Raw genomic sequence first — 23,187 nt, forward strand, 5'->3', positions numbered from 1 at the left:
CTAGTATTCCTATTTATATGTAGAAATACAATTGATTGTTTTATATTGACTTTCTATACTGTGATCTTGCCAAATTCACTGATCAATTTTAGGACTCTAAATGAATTTGATACATGAAAACAACTTAACTTCTTTTCTCTAGTATTTAGACTTTTAATATTACCAAAGTTAGAACATTGGCTATGCCTCTATTAATATTTTAATTGGCTTTATTGAGGTACAGTTTGCATATAAAAATTCAATTTTAGACATATAATTTAGAGTTTTGACAGACGCATAAAAGCATGTAATCACCACTACCACAATTATAACATAAACCTCTCTATCACTTTGCAAGTCCCCTAAAGCCACTTTGCAGTTGACTCCCCACCACCACCTTGGTCCCTGAGAGCCACTGATCTTCATTCTGTCACTTTAGCTTCCTTTTCCTAAAATTATTTAGAGGGAATTATATATAGTATTTCATGCCATTTTCTACCATTTATACTATAAATCACAAAATTCAGTGTTATAATTTTTGTTTTAAGTTGTATTATATCTAAATAAATTAAAAGAACAAGAAAAATAGCTGTTTATATTTACACATATTTTCCATTTCTGCTGCTCTGCATTCTTTTCTGTATAACCGAATTTCTATCTGATTAATTTCACTTCGGCCTCAAAAAATTCCTTTAGCATATCTTATAGTGAGACCTCCTGACTATGAATTCTTTCATATTTAGTTTATCTAAAATATTTCTATTTTTATTTCAATGTTAAAGGATATTTTTACTGAATAAAGAATTTTAAAATTTCTTTCAATAACATTACTTTCGAAGTTAGATTACTTTAAAAACATTGCTTTGCTTTTTGGCCTCCAACATTTTTGATAAGGAGCCATGTTATTTGTATCATTACTTCCCTAAATGACTAATATACCTTTTTGTCTCTCTCTCTCTCTCTCTCTCTCTCTCTCTTTCTTATCTCTGTCTCTGTCTGTCTCACTGAATATGGATGCTTTCAAAACATTTTTTCTAAATCTTTACTTTCAAGTGTTTGACTTGTATGGGTCTCAGTCTAGGCATGGTTTTATTTCCATTTATTCTGTTTGGGTTGTTTAAATTCTTGGATCTATAAATTGATGCAATTTACAAAATTGGGGGAAATTGCAGTCAGTATTTTTTTTTTTCAAATAAACTTTCTGTCCCCAACTATTTTTCCTTTCTTTGGGGGACTTCAATTGCATGTAAGATATCTTTGTATTGTGCTATAATTCACTGAGTCTTGTTTATTTTTTTCATATATTTTTTCTTTTCTCTTTCCCTCTAGATGGGATAACTCCTATAACTATTTTTTTTAGTTCTCTTCTGTTGCATAAAAAATACTCCAAAATTTAGAGATTTGAAGCAACACAATCATTTATCTCTCACAGTGTCTCTTAATGTAGAATCCTATAATTATCAGGAGTTATTAATTCTCTCATTTGAATAATTTCAGATCAACCACTCATGAGTTAGATACTGACTGGGGTTGTGGTCATCTGAAGCCTCAGTTTGGGTATGGTAGCTCCCTTATATAGCAAGTTTGTTCCTCTTTATTCAAGTCTCCAACTGGCTGCTTGAGTGTCCTCATGTCATGGAGGCTGGTTTACATCAGAATGAGCAAGCCAAGAGAGGAAGATAGAATATGCTATGCTTTTATGTCTTCAGAAGCCACATGTTTTCACTTTCACAACATTCTATTGGTCACAGAGGCCAGCCATAATTCATCATGGGAAGCAAACTCAGAAAGACATGAATATGTTCAGGTGAGGATGTCTGTGGCCTATTTTGGAAGCTGGAAATGATATCTATCTGTAAGTTTCCTCACTCTTTCTTCTGCAAAATGCACTCTTCTTTGAACCCTTCGATTGGTTTTTAATTTTTTAAAATTCAAATAGTTTCTTTTCAGTTCTCAATATTCCCCTTATTTCTTTTGAATATTTTCCATTTTTCTGATAGGACTCCCTATCTGAATGCTCATATGATTATCTTTCCCTTTAATTACTTGAATATATGTATAATAGCTACTTTAAATAATTTTAAGTGAATATCAACCTATAGATCATCTTGGAATTGGTTTTTGTTGATTTTTTTTCTTTTAGCTATCATTTGCGTTTTCCTGTCTCATCACATGTCCAGTCATTTTTATCATTTTTCTGGATATCGTCAATGATTTTTTGTAGACATTCTGAATTCTGTTATCTTTTTCTTAAAGAGGTTTTAAAATTCTATCCCCCCAACACACATTGAACCTGTTGGGACTTATACTCCAAAGTGGTAGCACTTAAAATTTCTTTTTAGCTAATTTAACCTTCCACTTATTGTTTATTTCTTTCTTCTGCTTTCACTAGAGTCTCCCACACACTTCGGAGATTAGCCTACTATTTGAGCATAGATTACATATGGATTTTTGGATTCCCCACTGTGGTTTGTTCTTTCTGGAATTCCTTTTTCAATTTCTAATATCTCGGCCAGCCCCAAATTCTACTTTCTGACACTGAAAACTAATAATACTAAAGTTTTCTGCTTGAGTTATAGTTGTCCTGTGCCACCTGCAGAGTGCCCTCAGAGGAAAAGCTGAATAAATATTCCTCGGAAGAGATGCTTTCTTCCTTGGATTTCATTCGTCCCAGTTTTCTGATTTTGATTGTTGTTCTGCACATTTAAATTACTGTTTTCATATTTAATCCAGAAATGATAATTTTATATACAGAAGACTTATTCATATTAACTATTCTGCCATTACATGACAGGAAACTTGTCCATTCATGTGTGAGACACTAGAAAGCTTATAGAAACTTTGGATTGCTGAGCCTGTTTAATGGTGGGTTTTACTCCAAGGTGATTTGTAGGAAATCAGGGTATTGTGCTGGTGGTATCCCAACTGGACACCCAATTATTGATATCCATAGGCCTCTCTATCCTTGGGTGGTTTGGTTTTCCTTGTGAAGAATTGTCGAGTTTCCATATGCGTGGAGGTAAGACAGATACAAGTCAATTTGCTGGGACTCTGGGACCAGTAGGTCTCAGGGCTTACTTTGTAGAGTATCACTTTTTCTGTTTTCATTATGACCTCAGTTATATCTTCTGACCTAAAATATTTTATCCTATCTTCAGTTAAATCTGCTGTCTTCTCCTAGAGTTTGGTAGGCATGTGTTTGGACTATGAATGGTTAGGAGAGATAATCTAATCCTGAATTTCGTGTTAAAAGTTTCAACGAATGATTTCTTCTCTGTTCCCTCCCCACCTGTTAGAATTATCTGTTATTCTAATTTCAGAGCATTTCCTGATACCATGGAAAGAATGAGATATCTTACTGACTTTTTTCCATTACAAATCTAGATTTCAGGTCTTTCCTTTCTTCTAAGTCAATCATCATATGTTCTTTATGTTCAAGATTTTGTTAACATTACTTCTCTTTTTGTGGGTTTATACTTCTATTCCTTTTCTGATCATTTTCATTGGGGCTTGCTTAGAAGTGATGGTAAATTGAGTGGTATTTAACTCCAATTCCAACTATATTAAAATAATATTTATTAATTTACATTACTCTATTTTAAAATAAAAGTAAGCTGCATGGCTTAAATTAAATATAGTAGTCTCCTGCTTATCAGCAGGGGATAGAGTTCAAGGCTGCCAGTGAATGTCTAAAATCATAGATGGTCCTCAATTCTATATATGCTATGTTGTTTTCCATACAGACGTACTAAGTGACTAATGAGAGGTAGCATATGCAGGGAGGATACATTGGACAAAAGGATGATTCAGATCCTGATCAAACAGAATTGAATAGCACTAAGAGTTCATCAAATCATTTACAACAGTGGGAAAGTTAAACTTTTGAATTGCTTAATTCTGGAACTTTCCACTGAAGATTTTGAGACCTCAGTGGACCATGGGTAATTGATACTATAGAAAGTGAAACTGCAGATAAGGTGGGACCTTCTTTTTAAACCTGAGTTAGTAGCACTTTTATATGTCATTTTTGAAAAGAATGTGTCAAATGACTAAACGTATGCTGAATTTAAATATCAATTCTATAATTATCTATGTACCATGAAATGGCTGTTTTTCCATCCATCATTCCTTAGAAGAGCAGGAGATAAGAGACTTAACCACGTCCTTCAATGTAATATGCTTGCTTTTGACCTACGTGAGAAAAGAATCGCTCATGATGCACAAGCATTTACGTGCAGTGCTGCCACTTCTGAACCTGTCTCAAGAGGTGTAAATAAAAATGGCTTAGCAAAAGATGCCCATCTTTCCACCAAGCCAAGGGAAACTTACTTAGCGAGAACTGGAATTTACTTTAGAGAGCTTTATTATCTTGGTTTGCTTATGAGGTTGATTTTCTGACATGAAGATTAGTGAATTTTTTCTCCAAATAGTAACATCATGCATTTTCAATATCTCACCAAATAATCCACTGGGTAACGGAATTTGTATGAACTTACATATATTTGACATTTTAAAGAGAATTTGTAAATTGAGCATGTGTTCATCCTCATGATGTTAGTTGTGAGAAGTTACTGTATTAATTTTTCAGTTTCAATCAAGTAGGTTCACACACCTATCACTACTTGATTGAATTTATCATTGTTTCACCAATATAGTGATAGATATTCAACCAGTTCTTAGAACAGCTATGACATGTGATGGACAGACATTAGAATGTTTCTGGTGGAATACATCTCTTGGGAAGAAGAAAACTTTAAATGTAGCGTTCTTCACTGCCATGAATGGTGACAGGTCCTGCCTTAAGGCAGACGGTTCGACTATTTGGGCTCTCCAGGGCCCTTCCAGACCTGTAATTCTCTAAGCCACTTCTGTTGCTGGCCTTCAGACGCTGAGATTGAACTAGACACAGCCAAGCATGTGCCCCTTTAGGAGCTCCAGCAGTGTCAGAGGCGGCAGTGCCACCAGCAGCAACAACAGCATCTATTCCAACTGAAGACTTCGCCCAAAGGTGAGTCAGGTTACCCTGGACCTAGGCCTCTCCCTTTCCTCCAGCTTCCACTGGATGCGGGCACAGGAGCCCTGGAGGACTGAAAACCACAGGACACCCTCTTCCACCAATATAATCTTTGACACAGGGACGAACAAGGGATGGCTGGTTGGCTAGTACTGGGTGGGAGGGACTCGCTACGAGAAACGCTCGAGGAGGGATGAGTTGCACCAACAATGACCAGGTTCCTTTCGCACCGTCCACTGGGTGCCCGCCACTCCCAGAGCTCTCATCCCACCGCGCGCGGTCTCCTTCCAGGCTGCGGGCTCCCGCGGGAGGGCGTGTGGGATGATGCTCTGGTCCCTGTGCCTTCTCCAAGCTCCTGCATCCGGAGCCGCCCTAGCTGGCACCGCGGCAGACACAGCCTGGGAGGGAGAAAGGGAAAAGGGAGGGGGGCTGGAAAGGCTCGGCAAGAGGGAGGAGGGGAGGTGGGGAGGGAAGGAGCGAAGGGGAGGGAATCTCTCTGCTCTGCGGTGCCTCCCCCTCGTCTCTCTCCGGCTGGCGGTGACTCCGGCTTCCCTCTCCACACCAGCTCGCAGTTGCTCGCCCCCTTCTCCGCCCACCCTTCCTCCCGAGCGCGCTGGCGGGGAGCCGCAGCCAGCGCGCGGCGGCGGAGCCGGGGAGGCGCAGGCGGTGGGTGTGTGCGCGTGTGTGAAGGACGCCACCTCTCTCTCGCTCCTGCTTTCTCAGGCGGCGGGCGGCGGGGCTGCAAGCTCCGGCAGCGGCAGCGGCAGCGGCGGCGGCTTCCGGAGTCCCGCCGCGAAGATGCTCAAAGTCACGGTGCCCTCCTGCTCCGCCTCGTCCTGCTCTTCGGTCACCGCCAGTGCGGCCCCGGGATCTGGGAGCGTCGTCCTGGATTACTGGATCGACGGTTCCAACAGGGATGCTCTGAGCAATTTCTTCGAGGTGGAGTCGGAGCTGGGACGGTAAGGCGGGGCGAGGCAGGATCCCTGGACCAGGCGGAGCTCTGAGGCGCGGGCTTGGGCTGGGACGCCTGCAGCGTGCACCCCGGGTTGTGCCTCTCGCAGTGGCTAATCCCGAGGATAGGGGACTGGCCTCTCTGCCCTTCTATTTTTCGCCGCCTAGTTAGTGTCTGGGAGAGAGCTAAGCTTTTCTCAGGTGCGGCTCAGGTCTTCCCCAGAGTGCCTAGGCCGGTGCAGTTGCTACCTACCATCAGCGGTACTCTTCCAACCTTCCTGCTCCAGGAAGAGAAGGCTGCCCCTTCTCTTGGGTGATAGCTCTCACAGCACGTGGGCCCTGTTTCCCAATTAGTGTCTTTGCTCACGGTTATAGCTGGCTTGTTATTTTGGGGAGTGGGGATTGGAGGGTGCCCCTCATATCATGACAAAATTATTAAATTAGATTCTTCCTCCTTCCCCTCAACAAGCTCTCCAAAGCAAGTAGCACTAGGAATTAAACTTAAATACTAGCTTCCCTGCAGAGTGTGCTCAGGAGTGAAGGGGGAAATGAATCATTTAAGAGAGTTAAAGGCAGAATAATAAAGTAGTGTGGCTTTAAAGAGATAGCAAATGGGGTCCATGCAGTGTAATTAGTGAGAAGAGGTATGCTGATTTATTTAAATTATATATATAAAAACCCATCTCTCTAGGGAAGCATAAATGTCCCTCATCCCTTCCCTGGAGATCCAAACAGGTAGCAGATTTGCCCTATGAATGATTCCATGTGTTCTCATATTTTTGTCCATTGAATTTTTTTCTTTCGTTCCTTTTTTTCTTCTTTCTTTTCTGTTGTTCATAGGTAAGGAGACTTGTTTTCAACACCCAGTTTAAATGCAGGGCCCTTTACTATACAGAATCTGAAGATGTAATTTAAACTGCTGACAAATTGCAACTTCTTTGCAATTTTATTTTCCTTTCTCTTTTTGCTGGAAATAATTTAGCCAGCAACCAATTAAAAAATGTCATTAGAGACCACAGAGCAAGAGCAGGATTCTGAATGTTGGTAGTTGGCTAGAAAGTGTAAGGGTCACTGCCCTACCTGTCTCCAATTTGCTATTACTACTAAACGCTCATTGAGAATGGATGATATGTGAAAATGAAAAACTTCTGAATGAAAACTTAGTAATTCGTTATGCTTAATATGTCTCAAAATACTTTAGCATTGAATAGTGTATGCAAAGCATTCATTTCTGATCCAAGTTTTTCAATGTCCTTCTGAAGATCTGTTACATATAGATTGATATGAAATAACAAATATGTCTGCAAGGTTCCAAACCTAACTGTGTGATGTGCTGCATAATTGTGTGTACATAATTGTGTGATGTGCTGCAGTGGTACTGCTGTGTAAACTTCTGATTAAGGAGATAGATAACTTACTTAAAATTGTTTACTTGGTGTTTTAGAAACTGCCACATAGTTGAGGAAGTGCCTGACGAGGCTACAGGGACTGTCCCAGCAGCAAACCTAACTGCCATCCGAGTAACAACTACCTTAGATGCTTCTAATCCTTTCCGACTTATCATCAGTACAGCTTGTCTTTATTAATAAGTTTTGCCATCAGAAAACTGAAGAAATTTCCTCTAATTTGAGGGATGGAAAACTGAGAGAAAAATAACTGCCAATTGTACACACATATGGGATGGTAGACATCACGGGGAATGCCTAAGGAACTTAAAAGTTTTTTTTTTCCTTAAGTTTGGTGTTATATGTTACATAAATTTGGGGTCACAAATCCAAACTTATTGTATATTGCTAAGACTTTTGCTTTTAAAAATCACAGAATTAAGATTTTTTTGGGAAAAAAGCTAAAGCTTGTAAACTTCTCTCTTTTTCAGTAGTAATGTGTAATTGTTTAGGTAAGTTTTCTATAGATGGCAGCATTGGTGAGTTATATGCTTACACTATTTGGTTAAGGCTTTGAAAAATATTATAACTTCATGATACAACTTAGTTTTTTTCAACAAAATATTCCTGAAACCTACAGCAACTAGTATTCTGAATATAATATTAAGACTATATAATCAAAATTATTACTATAGATACAGCCTGTGATAAAATCCTCTTCCTTCCTATACTATTGATCAAGTTGAACTTAGTTAATTGGTTTCAAGTCTTTACTCTCACGTCTTGGGTCAAACCTGCTTGCCAGTCGTGGCTCTAAGCACAAAACATTCAATTCATTAGTACACAGTTGTCATTAACATGCTAAGAAAGTAGTGCTCTGGTGTTGTGTGGTACCACTCAAGAGCGGAAAGCTCCAGAGTTTAGACAAACCCAACAATATTAAGTTAATTGGTGATTTATTGGTTCCTCTGTTATAATTATCTGTTATAAATTAGTGACTCCTGGAATCAAGAAAATTGGACTTGTTGGGTGTCAACACACCCTAAGGATCTTTAGAAACTCAAGGATAGCTAAATTCCCAAGGTTATACCCAACATGACTATTAGGTGTCAACACACCCTGAGGATGTTTAGAAACTCAAGGATAGCTAAATTCCCAAGGTTATACCCATCTAAAGCCCCGGATGTTGCTTGTGAAGGCAGCTGCTGGCAGCACTGATCCATATGTAGCATTTAGACCAGGGCAGATGCCTTAACTTTCGCTTTGGGGGTGTGGATGTATGGGGGTTATTTAAGTGTCAGGAAAACTAATTTCTCTAAAATCACATTTGAAAATACTGTATTACTTCAAAAGTTTGTCTGAAAGTTTATAAAAATCATTATAAACTCACCAACAAATTCAATTCTATCCAAAATATGAATTCTATCCAAAATATGAATTGGTCATGATCCTATTCAGGGCTCCATGTCCTAGACAGCAGTTGGTCTTTTGCCCAGTGAATTGAGAAATCAGCATTTTAAATGCTTTTCTAATGCGCAAGAGAACTTGCCTCTGGTTGAGTTTCTGTCCAGTGGTTTGGCACATGAAATGACAAGAATTGGTTTGGCCAGCTATATGGTGAGGATTTGGCCTTGTGCATCTAAACCCATGTTCTGCATATCCTGTTTTCAGGTATGTCCTACCTTTTGTTTCTGTGGTAGCAGGTTAAGAGAACATTTATAACAAAGCCAGGTGTATTTACAGATGGACAAATCAAAAAAAAAAAAAAAGAAAGAAAGAAAAAGAAAATTAGGACAAAGTAAAAAGATTTTTAATTATTTTATGTATTTTTTTAAAATTTCCATTCCAGGGGCTAGAGTTATAGCTCAGTGGTAGAGCACTTGCCTAGCATGTTTGAGGCGCTGGGTTCAATCCTCAGCACCACATAATAAATAAATAAATTAAATAAAGATATTGTTTCCTTCTATAACTAAAAAAAATATTTTTTAAAAATTTCCATTCCACTTACTGTAGTTTTTTTTGTTTGTTTGTTTGTTTGTTTTTAGGCTGGTGACCTTTATTACCTGCCTCCCCAACCAATTCACAATTAAAAGACACATCTTTGTTGCAACTTAACTCAAATATAATTATATAGGACTCTTGAGATAAGAACCAAATAGATTTAGATAGTGAGGTGTGTGTGTGTGTGTGTGTGTGTGTGTTTGTGTGTAAAACAGAATGATTTGATGAAATAATGCCTATTCTTATTATTGACAGTGGACTTTAATATTTTCTGTTCTATGCTGTTTGATTGTATTCTGTTTCATTAGAAAAATATTGGTGGAACTCATGTGATTTCACGTCCCACTAATGGGTTGTGATTCAGTGGGAGAATTCTCTTTTAGGCCATAAATCTGTGTATTCCAGATTGAACTACGAGGCAGAGTCCTTTTAAAAAATGTCTTGCAGACCAGTTGATAGTACTGAGTCGGGTCCATTTGGCACAACTGCGCAAGAGAAAAATTCTACTTTTGCCTCCAAGTCATTGTTGGATTTCCCTTTCCAAAATTTTTGGGAAACCACTGGTGTTTTCTGAAGACCTACTAGGCAAGCAAGAATCTGGACTGGTTGAGGGGAAGGGGCTGCACCTGAATCATCTTCACCGTGGAAGGGAGGAACTCAGAGGCCTGAGAAGCAGGGTGCTTCAGTAGAAATTCATAACTCTGGCCCCTAGTAACAATCAGCAGATGCCTCCTGTAAGGGAACATGAAAAGTGTGTGTTTTCCAAGACAAGGGTTTCAGCTGGTGGCCTCGGCTTGAATATCTGGGTGGCTTAAACAACAAACATTTGTTTCTCACAGTTCTGGAGCTGAGAAGTATAAGTTCAAGGTGCTAGTTGATTCATTTTCCCAGTGAGGGCAGGCCCTTTTCCTGTCTTGCAGGTGGCCACCTTCTTGCTGTGTCCTCAGAACATAGAGAGGGAAAGAGAAAGGAAGGCGGGGAGGGGGCCGGTGGGGGAGAGAAAGAGAGAGAGAGAGAAACAAATCTCTCAGGTGTCCTCTCCTAATTCATCTCATCATGAGGGTCCCACTCTCATGACTTTATCCTAAACATAATCACCTCTCAAAAGTCCCACCTCCATACCATCATAATAGGGATTATGATTAGGAAACAATTCAGCATGACTGGTGAAGATCAGATCCTTTCTTTTCCCTTTCCCCTTCCTTTTCTTTGCTCAGCCCTCCTCCTGGGCCATTCTCTTGGCTAGTAATTCTCATACCCTAGCTTTTCCCCTTACAGTGTCTTTTAGGGCCCCACAGCCTATCCAGGATATAGTGCTGGCTACTGATCTCCTGCTACACACACTGCCCTTGAAGCTGACAGCCTTTGGGGATATTATGGTTTTTATGTGACTTGGAATTAAAACTATACCTATTCAGTCCCTGTCTTGTTCTTTGTGCACCTGATTGTGCACCTATTGACTCAAGGGCAAGGTGGGATTGCAAGTGGTAGAATAGAAACTGACACTATGTGGGCTCTTTGCTAGAATACTGACTGTGGGTTTGGCTTATTCACTATTATGTGCACATTGTCTAGCACTGAGCATAGTACTTAACAGGTGCTCAACAAAGGATTTTAAGAATTTCTCAATGGTAATAAGATGGGCTGGGCACAGAAGGTGTTCCCCCTTCCTCTTTTTTTTGAAATGCTGCTGCCTCTTGGTCTTAATGTTTTGATCTCCATTCTAGTCACTCCAGAAAAGTGAACTATTGTAACTTGTTTATCTTCTTCATAAAACTTATGTGACCATGACCCTCATCTCACTCAGCACTCTTCACAGTGTGAGTATTGATAACCACCACCTCTGTAGCTTGTAGGGATTGGAAATAATACCATTTTTCAGTTGGCAGTGTTCTGTGGTTCTGAAATGAAAGGAATTCAGTTTCACCTTGGCTATCACTTTACCACAGGTATATCAGGATTAGGCATTAAATCAAGTTGAACTTAAAGGCAGGAAATACCCCCGAGCTATACCAATCTCAAAAGTACTTGGAAATGCACTTCTTGTAAAGAGGCTTAAAGTCCATTAAGGACCGTATGATAGGATCATGCTTTAAGAACACCTATTTTTCCATGTTTAAATGCTGTTACAAGGTTCAAAATAACTTCTGATTTTGAAAGAAAAAAAAGAAGACTTCTAAACTGTTCTGGAGAAATTGAGAGGGTGGGGGGAGGGAGAATGCTAACCACAAAATAGCTTCAAAGAACTTTCTTGTGAGTACTTAACCCTCAGACATATATTTGTGGGTTGTGTGTTTGCAGAAATACGTTTGAGACAAAGTATTGGGAGTTAACTAAGTGAACTGCTTAAACTACTAGTTATTGTTTGCTTGTTAATTAATTTTTCTTCTTCTTTCTTAAATCTGACTGAAAGTTAGTTTTTGATTTTTTTAAAAAACTCCCTTGTGGGAAAGGTAACATATTTAATAAAACCAATGTTGATCTTTTAAAATTTCAAGGTTAGGTTTATCTGTGAAATATTAATATTTAATTGAGTCAAGGAACCATAATAGTCAGGCCAAAGAATACCTTTCCATGAAATCAGTGGCAGCTAAACTCAAGTTTTTACTCAGATTATATTAATCTTTACCTTAACTATCCTTTTATCTCTTTGTAGTGCAGGATCATCTGAAGAATTTGTAACTTCAATGGCTTAATTAGGAAGTTAGATCCAGCCCTTGAGGATATAGTATTAGCACAGAAAGGATGCAGAACCTTCAATACAGTCCTTTTTCTTCATTGTAAGTGCAAGAGAGGGTGAGGGCAGGTGAGGTAAAATAGAAAAAGGGTTAGGTTAGGATTTTTCTTGACTTTACCTTATCAGTGGCAACAATCAAATGACTAAAGTATCAATGTCTAGAGAGGGTGATTCACCATGACCCGTAAAGGGTAATACATGTAGACCTTTCTCTTTTCTCTTACAGTGGGGAGTCTCTCAGCCTAGGAACCTTGGAAATTCTGGCCCAGAAAATGCCTGTTGTGGGAGCTCCTGTGCATTACAGGATGTTTAGCAGTGTTTCTGGCCTCTAGCCACTAGATACCAGCAGCAACCTTCCTCTCATTGTGATCACTACAGAGTCTCTGGACACTGTCAAATGTAGCTTCTTTGCCCTGCTAACAACTACTGTCTTAGAAGCTTGAAGCTAATCTTTTTCATGACTTTCTTTCAGCTGTGTAGATAGTGAACAACAGAGTAAGTGCATTTACTGAGTATCTGCTGCGACCAAGTCTTTCTCCCGTTTCTGTATACACGCAATGAAATTTTTGTCATAGGTGCGTTCTACCTGTGCTGTAAGTTGCTTAATGTTTTGTTTAAATAACCTTATCTTTGTTAACCTAAATTTACTTAGAAAGAATGCTTATTTCACTAAATTGGAAACCATAAATAAAACCAAGTTGAATATTCATAAAGAGAAGTAAATTATAAAAATAAATCACAATGAAAGCATAAGCATTAATATTAAAATGTAGCTAGAAATATTTGTCTACTGAAGGCTGCAAGCCTGAGGATTGTTCTCTTTGTTAAGAACAGAGATTATGAAAGATTAACAGGGTTAAAACCACAGTAGCACAAATTGAGGTTTTCTTCCTGATGTAATCAGAATGAAAAATAATTGAAAGGAGAAGGATGTTCTCAATTTTTGATCACTTGCTATTTAATTCCATGCCTTTGAGCCACCTAAAGTCCACATCTTTACAGATCTGACCTTTTGAATAATTATGACCTAGACAGTGACTGTTGGCAGTGTGTGTGTTGTTCAGTGAAGGCTAGAGTATGAATGAAGATGAAGAATAAAACACTATTTGGCTGCCAAGTGCATGGTTTACTAATAAGGCACCAGCAATACATCTAGTAATGCAAGATAAATAAGTAGGTTAATAAATAAATAAAAATTATTTTTCTAGATGACTTGCTATATTTAATAGGTACACTAAAATTGTTGAGAGCAGGGATTTGGAAATTTCTAACAGATGTGTCATTAATTTTGTATTTCTGTTGCATGAGGCTCAGTCCTCCATCATGCTGGTGATTCCATAGGCTTGCTGTGTGAGTAAAAGAACGTGGTTCAGCTAGGCTTGTTTATATTGCAGACAGTGATGCTTGTTTGCTGACTTTGCTGCTCGTGCTGTGTTGCAGGATGAAACCTGGTCTTCTTACACATAGATCAAAAGAATCTACCTTTTTTTTTTTGCAAACCCCTTTCAGAAGGTTAAAAAAAAGTTAAATAGCCTTTTTCTTTGGAAACATTTACCATTTAGAGCCAAAGAGGTTATTGTTTTGAGTTTAGCACTGATGTAAAAACAAATGCAATTTTGATTTCATGTTTCTTAATGTTCATTCTTATCTCACAAGTGGATAATTAAGGAATTATACACCATAAACAAAGGAACCTAAGTGAACTATATTATGGGTATACTGTCCCTACACACACATTTGGGTATATTCTGAAAACAGAACTCATTCACATTTGCTTCCAAATCGTTTTGGGAACAGGGATCCACATTTCATGTATATATATATATATCTATATATATATACACATATATATAGAGATATATATATATCTCTATATATATGGCAGGATTATGTATATTTGAAGCACATATTGCTTATTTTTGTTGTTTTTATTTGTGACAAGAATTATCAATCGGAGAACATATATCTTTTAGGCAACCAACTTAATAAAGAAGTTGAAAGAAAACAAAAACTATTATCAGACAGAGGAATAAGAACCCCAGCAGTGTTTCAGTAGAGTGATAGTTCTGTCTGAGAGGATTGAGGTATCTTCATGGGGGAGTGCTGGACCTTGCAATATGCCAGGTTTTTATAGCTATAGCTCTGGCGAAGTAGTAAAACAACAGAAGAATGTAAGACATATGTTTTGTTTTGCAAAATTTACAAAGCATGAACCCTGCAATTGCAGATTGGGTTTGGAGGGTAAGTTGATGCCAGACCAGAGAGGGCCTGTAATGAAGAAATTTGACCAAGTCTTTGTCAACTGAAAACCAAACTTGTAGAGAAAGAGGAATGGGAAACCAGGTACCATGGTGCATGCCTGTGATCCAGCTACTCAGGGGGCTGAGGCAGGAGGATTGCAAGTTCAAGTCCAATGTGGGCAACATAAAAAAAAAAAAAAACAATTACACATATATAATTATGTATAAAGTTATATACACATAAGCAAAAGGTGACTAAAGAAGCAGCATCTGGGTCTTGGGCTGAGTTTGTGGAATTCAGAACGTGTTACTAATCTGTAATTGAAATAAAACAGGAGCAGGTAATTGAAAACTTAGTTGGTTTAAAAAGGAATAGAAAAAACTAAGGCAGGAGAAGAACTCTTCCATAACCTGTGACTAACTAGGTAAGAAGGGAGAAGTGTTGAACTGAGATCTGTTACTTAGACCAAGAAAAGAGACAGGCAGAGTAAGCATTTTAGTATTGTGGACCATATGGGAGCATGTGCTCACAAAAATTTTACTGGATGATTAGTGCATTAAAGAATGATAATTACAAGTGGATACCAAATAACTTTTTTACTTACATTTAAATGACATTTCACTTTTATGAAAATGACTTCAAATCAGATAAATGGATAAAAATGCAAGTAGAAAAGAAATCACATTATAAGGTGTGTGTTTTTGTGCAGAAAGGGGAAGTGGGTACATATGTGCAGTTGTTATGCATTTTAAAGTCACCTGATGAAAGGTTTTGATAAGAACTTTTGCCATTGCAACCAGAGAAGTCACATAGAGGAAAACAGAAAACGACTAAAGGAATATAGGTTGTACATTGAGTGGAGGTTTAAATGAATTTTGGGTTCAGCAACAAAGATGGGTGGTCATGAAATGTGGTAGGAAAGTCAGAAGAGAAGTAGGGTTTTTTGTTTGTTTGCCTGAACTTCAGTTTTAATTAATTAACTTACTTCATGGAAAATTTTGCTCACTGCTGGCTTAGGAGGCTGAAGGCATCAGCCTGATATTTTTGTGAGCAGTGCTTGGAGAATTGTGGGCACTAGTTCAGGATGTCAAGTTTCACTCTGTTAACAAGTGCATCCTCACCACTAACTGTTGAGTCACACTTCAGAGTGCCATGATTGAAAAACTCACCAGGGACAAAGGTATTCCCTAAAAACAAAACAAAAGAGAGTGAATTGGACTACCTGCTGAATGACATGTTCTCTGGAAAAGATAATAGATATGACATATTCACTCTTTCTTTGGAATATATTTTCTTTGACTTGTGACTGTAGACAGAATTTGGCTAATATTAGAATCAAAACATAGAAGGGAAGGGGATAGCAAATCTGTAATTATGTTCCCACATTTATTTTCACCTACAATGCAGTATTTGAATGATTTCTTCCTACTTTAGATTGTATGCATTGTTCAATAGATATTTGCTTACATTTTATCCTTTGCTGCTCAGAATCTTGCACTTGTGGCTTGGTCTGCCTTACTTGTCATACCGTCTTATAGGGACGGTTAGTGACCTCTTTAACTGAGTAAGGAACTACTTTCCATGTGGGATCCTAACACACATGCATAGTTGTTCTTTAATTGTGACGACTGGTTCAAGTTCATTCTTTACCAAGATGTAAATATTCTGCTATCCATTCTAGTGGATACTGTAAATTTTTTTCAAAGCTCCCTACCAGGACAACCACTGAGAAAATAAGACTGTTATTAAATGTGACCAAATGCAAAATATACAATTCAATAAATCAGTCTTGCCTGGAGTGTTCAGTCATAACAGGCCTCTGGAGATTTCTTTAGGGAGAGGAATTGTTTTTAGTGGTAGTGGCTCTTTCAGAACTCTGGGTCCTCCTCCTTTTTCCTTTAACGTTAGTGTATAAGCTAATAAAAATGTTCATTGAGGTAAAGGGATGAACTCTCCCGAGTGCGACCTGTAGCTAGAGGTGAACTAAAAGCATAATAAACAAAACTTGTCATGCATGCCACAGTAGTGAAGTGGAAACCCTAGGACATGATCAGGATAATGTCCAACAAATCAGCACACATCTTTAAGATATTGAGATGCATATTTAAGATATTGGAAATGGAATGTCAGGACTGATTCAAGAGCAGTAGAGGAGTCGCTGGCATGGTCTGTTCTGAGCCAGGTGAGTATAGCAGAGCACTGGTCCTGGCTTCAGCTGGCAGGTGGGGGAAGAGAGTAGTCCTCAAAGGGACTAGTGGGCAACACAGTCACTCAGGGTGGCTCTGAAGTTGGAGCACCAAGCAGGCCATTCTGGACAGTTGAGTCAGTGGGAGTAGAGAAGCACTGCTAAGCAAAACAGAGGCTAAGACAGAAACAGGTAGGATTAAATTGCAACCTAATGGTTGTGCCTCTTTGGGCACAGAACTAAACCTTGCTTGGCCTCATTCTTAAAATGAAGACTATAGTAGTGTGTCACTTTCAGCATTGATAGGACAATTAAATGAGATCACATATGTAATACACTTAGCAACATACCTGGCACGTGAACTTAATATTCCACAGGCCACAAGGTGGTAAGTTGGAGATAATGGTTCTGAATTGGGTATGGACAGAATTAATATCCTACTTGGTTTGCTTTTTAGAGCCCTTTTAGCCATCTAACCTCATTTCACCAGCCAACCTTACCTACTACCATTTCTCTTCCAAATCACCATCATGGAGTAGTAACCAGGAACCTGGTGTGGTTCTAAACTATCTTAACATGTACTTCTAATTATTTCAATAATACTATATGATGTTTATCACCACCATTTTACAGATGAGTAATCTGAGATTTAGAATGAATGGTGAAGCAATTTGTCTATGCCATGAAGAAATAGATCCCTCATGATCCTCTTATTTCCGTGGCATTGTGCACAAAACCCTTTTGGTCTGAAACTCACTTTTGCCAATCCTCACGAGACCCATCCTACTCCCCAGGTAGAAAACTTCTACCACTTCTTTTCTCTCATATCGTTTCATAAATGCCCACTTCTAATGTTTATGGTCCAATGGTAAATGACTTGTGGTCTTCACCACCAGAGCATCTCTTCCTTGGGCAGAGGAACTCCGTATCTTACCATCTTTTATCCCCATACTGAGCCATTCAGCATATAAGTGTTTGTTGAATGCTGGATGCTGTGATGCATGCCTGTAATCTCAACCACTCATGAGGCTGAGGCAGTAGGATTGCACATTTGAGGTCAGCCTCAGCAATTTAGGGAGACCCTCGGCAACTTAACGAGAACTTGGCTCAAAATAAAATGTAAAAAAAAAAATAAGGAAATGTTTGTGGAATATCTTATGAACAAATATATTATGAATATTATAAGAATTAGGTAAACAGCTACAGGAAACAGGCAGGAGATTAAATCTTTCTCCAGGATGTGTTTCCTACAGCAACCCCCAACAAATCACAACCTGAAATTACTTTTTCAATACCTGTCTCCCTTTCAAGAGTGAAAGCTACTGAGGGTCTGGTCTCTGCCTCCTTATTTACTGCTGTGTCCGCAGCACCTAACACAATGCTTTGCATTAAATATTTGTTGAGTACTGAGTCAGTTACACAGATAGGATTTTTACAATTAAATTTCCTTAGAATGCATGGGTCACTGACTTTTATCAGTGTCTGTATCACTGTCTTTAGGTTCCTTGTCTCTGAAATACTGGTGCTTATGGTTTCGTTTTTGCAATACTAGGAACTGAGCCTAGGGCCTTATGAATGGTAGGCTAGTGCTGTACCTCTGAGTTACATCTGTAGGTCCGAATATTAGAATAGTGTGCCTTCTGTGATTAGGTCTACCTCTAAATTCCCTTCTAGCCGCCACAAGATCTGTTTTCTTCCAATTAAATTCTCTGAGTGATTACCCTCCTTCTTTACTTGTATTCAGGAGACAGGGTAGCTGCTGGAGTAAGTACTTCTCTAAGCTCCAAAGGCTTTGTAATTGTGTTGGAGGGTAATTGTAATTGTGTTGAATACTTTTTGTTCTTATTCTGTGCTTTATAAGTGTTTCATCTTTTTTTTAAGTGTGCGGATTCTCTTTTTTTATTAGTGCATATTAATGATATGAAATAATAGTTTTCACTATAACATAGTTATATATGCATATAACCTATTTTGATCATTTCCAATCCCTCTCCCTGTTGCCTTCCCTTCTCCTGCCCCCTGATCCCCTTCCTCTTCTCTAATAGTCTCCCTTCTACTTTCATATCACATTTCTCCCTGCATAGATATACATATGAGAGAAAACATGTCATACTTGTCTTTCTTATTTCACTTAACATGATAATCTCCAGTTCCATTAATTTTCCTGCAAAGTACCTGATCTTGTTCTTCTTTATAGTGTTTTACCTTTTTAAAGGAACCTGTATTCACTACTAATACAGGTTCGCTTCCTTTAGTGGAGCCTACAAATGCTGGCAACAGTTGTGGATATTTAGGGTGGAATGTAGCAAGATTGCCTGTTTTCCCTGCCCCTTTTAGTTTGGGTTTAAAGTGAATCATTAGTCTTAACAATCTTGACTTATGACCTGTCATACTATGTAGTCAATTAGCAATGTCCTGGTCCGTGGTCCTGTAGCACAGGCCCTGTCTTGACCACAGGAAGAGAAATAGCAGTTGAGGAGAGGGTCACGAAGGAGGTAAGAGCATAGTTTGCTCTATGCCTATCTTTATCTGGGTAATGTTCAAAGCCATCTACTGAGTTCCTTGTCCTCAGCTCACACAAGCACCTCTCTCTCTCTCTCTCCCCTTCTGATTTTTCTTTATTTTCTTTATCCCACCAGAGCCTAAGTCCCTTTCACTTTCTGTATATCTCCCCTTTTTATGGACTGAATGTTTATATCCCTCCAGAACTGATTTGTGGAAGTCCTATCCCCCCATGCAATGGTATTTGGAGATAAGCCTTTAGGAGGTAGTTGGGGTTAGGTGAGGTGATAAGAGTAGGACCTCAGGATGGGAGTTGTACCTTGTAAGGAGAGGCACCAGTGAGCTGTCCCTGCTATGTGAGGACACGGTGAGAAGGCAGCCATCTGCAAGCTGAGAAGAGAGCCCTCACCAGAGCCATGTGGCACTCCAGCTCGGACCTCCAGCTTCCAGAAATGTGAGAAGTAAATGCCTGTTGTGTAAGCCACCCAGTCTGTGGCATTTGTTAGGGCAGCCTGAGCAGACTGCGATACTTCTGCTCTTTTCCCCTCTTGGCTCCTATTTGTCTTCAGAGTTTGAACAAAGTGATCTGTTCTTCTTTCCCAGATGCCCACCATTGCCTTTCTCCCAGATGTTGAGGAATGGAGGCCAGAGACCCACTTTACAATGTTGCTCTTTTTTTTCTTCCTTTTTTTTTTTTTTTTTTTTTTTTTTTTTTTTTTTTTCTTTTTATTGTAAACAAATGGGATACATGTTGTTTCTCTGTTTGTACATGGCGTAAAGGCATACCATTTGTGTAATCATAAATTTACATAGGGTAATGTTGTTTGATTCATTCTGCCATTTTTTCCCTTCCCCCCCTCCCCTCCCACCCTTCCCCTCCATCTATACAGTCCTTCCTTCCTCCATTCCTGCCCCCCTCCCTAAACCCAACTCCAACCCCAACACTAACCCTTCCCACCCCCATTATGTGTCATCATCCACTTATTAGCGATATCATTCTTCCTTTGGTTTTTTGAGATTGGCTTATCTCACTTAGCATGATATTCTCCAGTTTCATCCATTTGCCTGCAAATGCCATAATTTTATCATTCTTTATGGCTGAGTAATATTCCATTGTATATATATACCACATTTTCTTTATCCATTCATCAATTGAAGGACATCTAGGTTGGTTCCACAATCTGGCTATTGTGAACTGAGCAGCTATGAACATTGATGTGGCTGTATCTCTGTAATATGCTGATTTTAAGTCCTTTGGGTATAGGCCAAGGAGTGGGATAGCTGGGTCAAATGGTGTTTCCATTCCAAGTTTTCTAAGGAATCTCCACACTGCTTTCCAGAGTGGCTGCACTAATTTGCAGCCCCACCAGCAATGTAAGAGTGTACCTTTCTCCCCACATCCTCGCCAACACCTGTTGTTGGTTGTATTCTTGATAATTGCCATTCTAATTGGGGTGAGATGGAATCTTAGGGTGGTTTTGATTTGCATTTCTCTTATTACTAGAGATGTTGAACATTTTTCCATATGTTTGTTGATTGCTTGTACATCTTCTTCTGTGAAGTGTCTATTCATTTCCTTAGCCCATTTGTCGATTGGATTATTTACATTCTTGGTGTAGAGTTTTTTGAGTTCTTTATAGATTCTGGAGATTAGCGCTCTATCTGAAGTATGATTGGCAAAGATTTTCTCCCACTCTGTAGGCTCTTTCTTTGCATTGCTGATAGTTTCCTTTGCTGAGAGAAAGCTTTTTAGTTTGAATCTATCCCAGTTATTAATTCTTGCTTTTATTTCTTGTGCTATGGGAGTCCTGTTGAGGAAGTCTGGTCCTAAGCCGACATGTTGAAGCTCTGGACCTACTTTTTCTTCTATAAGATGCAAGGTCTCTGGTCTGATTCCGAGATCCTTAATCCATTTTGAGTTTAGTTTTGTGCATGGTGAGAGATATGGGTTTAGTTTCATTCTGTTGCATATGGATTTCCAATTCTCCCAGCACCATTTGTTGAAGAGGCTATCTTTTCTCCATTGCATATTTTTGGCCCCTTTGTCTAGTATGAGAAAATTGTATTTATTTGGGTTTGTGTCCGTGTCCTCTATTCTGTACCATTGATCCACCTTTCTATTTTGGTACCAATACCATGCCGTTTTTGTTACTATTGCTTTGTAGTAGAGTTGAAGATCTGGTATTGCGATACCCCCTGCTTCACTCTTTCTGCCAAGGATTGCTTTAGCTATTCTGGGTTTTTTATTCTTCCAGATGAATTTCATAATTGCTTGCTCTATTTCTGTAAGGTACATCATTGGGATTTTAATTGGAATTGCATTGAATCTGTATAGCACTTTTGGTAGTATGGCCATTTTGACAATATTAATTCTTCCTATCCAAGAACATGGGAGATCTTTCCATCTTCTTTAGGTTTTCTTTAATTTCTTTCTTTAGTGTTCTGTAGTTCTCATTGTAGAGGTCTTTCACCTCTTTTGTGAGATTGATTCCCAAATACTTTATTTTTTTCGAAGCTATTGTGAATGGGGTAGTTTTCCTGATTTCTCTTTCTGAAGATTCATCGCTTATATATAAAAATGCCTTCGATTTATGTGCATTGATCTTATATCCCGCTACTTTACTGAATTCACTTATGAGATCTAAAAGTTTTCTGGTGGAATTTCCTGGTTCCTCTAAGTATACAATCATATCATCAGCAAATAGGGATAGTTTGAGTTCTTCTTTTCCTACTCGTATCCCTTTAATTTCTTTGGTCTGTCTAATTGCTCTGGCTAGAGTTTCAAGGACGATATTGAATAGAAGTGGTGAAAGAGGGCATCCCTGCCTTGTTCCAGTTTTTAGAGGGAATGCTTTCAGTTTTTCACCATTAAGAATGATATTAGCCATGGGTTTAGCATAGATGGCCTTTACAATGTTAAGGAATGTTCCCACTATCCCTATTTTTTCTAGTGTTTTGAGCATGAAGGGGTGCTGTATTTTATCAAATGCTTTCTTCCTTTTTTTTTAACGAGAGCAGGACTCTCTCGCATACTGCACCCTGCTGAACCCTAGACTGGGGCAATTCTGTGGCCACATCCCCTCTTCCTCTCCTCGGCCTTCCAGGCATTCACACCTTGGTGTCCTACTGCGTATCCGTACCTGTCTGCTTTCCAAGTGCCAGTGCCTGCCAGCTCCTGGTACATTATTTCCTCAGCAGCTGGCACGGGATTTTTCTGTTGCCAACTAGAAGCTCAGCTATTAAAAAATAAAACTTGGCATATCTTGAGTATCATATGTTTCCATCAGGACTTGGATCTGCATTCTGGCACAGCTCACATGATCACTTTGGGCACCTCTCTCAGGACAGAACCCAATGTTCCTCTGGGTCCCTGACCACATTTTCATCCCCTTATTCCAAATTTAATTACAACCTTGAAAGACATGGGATGCTTATGATCACTCTATGGCTAGTTTACCAATGGTTTTCTTGGTGCAGTTGAACTTTTCAACCTGTCAGCGTTTCTTCAGCACTAGGCCGTCTTCTTTTCCTGTTGGTGTCAGCTTTGTATCCTAAATTGTAAACTTCTAAGAATAAGGTTCATATTTCTTAAGATAATTGATAGCTAACACAACACTGCAAGAGGGTGTGTGCTGCATGACTTTATATGAGCACGAGGAAATCCAAGGGAAGCGATGTTGATTGTAAGGATTATTACAGATTAAAACAAATTGAAAGAATAGCTTTTAAGTTAGAAAGATGTGCAATAGAGTGCCAGTCCAGCCATTTATGAACTGTTTCATTTCAGGCAAGTTTTCAGTGAACCTCAGTTTCTTCATCTGTAGGAGGAGGAAAAATTGGATGAGGTTAGTGCACACATTATATATAGTATCCAGTGTGCAGTAGATATCATCAGTTTAATTCTGGAATGGCTGTTTGTAAAGGTGAAGGGATTGTAGCCAATCAGATAGTACAGTCTCTCAAAGATACTTTTAGATGCCCAGGCTCTGTAGCAGGGCTTACTAATTTTCTGCTATTGCTTGCAGTTTTTAAGCAAGCTCTCTGAGCTCCAAATTCCCCCTCCCCCAGGCAAAGCACACTGTGTGATTTTTGTGAATATTTGGCCACTGTTTCTTGTCTTTCACATACTGAAAAGAATGTGTAGAATATTAAGACTTTTCACATCTGTTAATAAAAAAAAAAGTATAGTTTG

The 23,187-nt window shown here is 38.9% G+C and overlaps 1 protein-coding gene across 4 annotated transcripts in view; it reads left to right on the forward strand.

The window, feature by feature from the left end:
* The first annotated feature begins 4,893 nt into the window (after positions 1 to 4,893).
* Camk4 (calcium/calmodulin dependent protein kinase IV) overlaps positions 4,894 to 23,187 on the forward strand; it is a 236,362-nt gene continuing 218,068 nt past the window's right edge. The window contains exons 1-2 of one of the 4 annotated variants that reach the window (XM_047556207.1): positions 4,894 to 4,987; positions 5,717 to 5,952. In XM_047556207.1, the coding sequence (XP_047412163.1) occupies positions 5,792 to 5,952 (161 nt within the window). In that variant the 5' untranslated portion in view covers positions 4,894 to 4,987; positions 5,717 to 5,791. Of the gene's footprint in view, positions 4,988 to 5,192; positions 5,211 to 5,485; positions 5,953 to 23,187 lie in introns of those variants that run through there. The other 3 variants (XM_047556208.1, XM_047556206.1, XM_047556209.1) reach the window with 3 other exon arrangements.

The sequence above is a fragment of the Sciurus carolinensis genome, chromosome 6, assembly GCF_902686445.1.
Source record: "Sciurus carolinensis chromosome 6, mSciCar1.2, whole genome shotgun sequence".
NCBI classification, from domain to species: domain Eukaryota; kingdom Metazoa; phylum Chordata; class Mammalia; order Rodentia; family Sciuridae; genus Sciurus; species Sciurus carolinensis.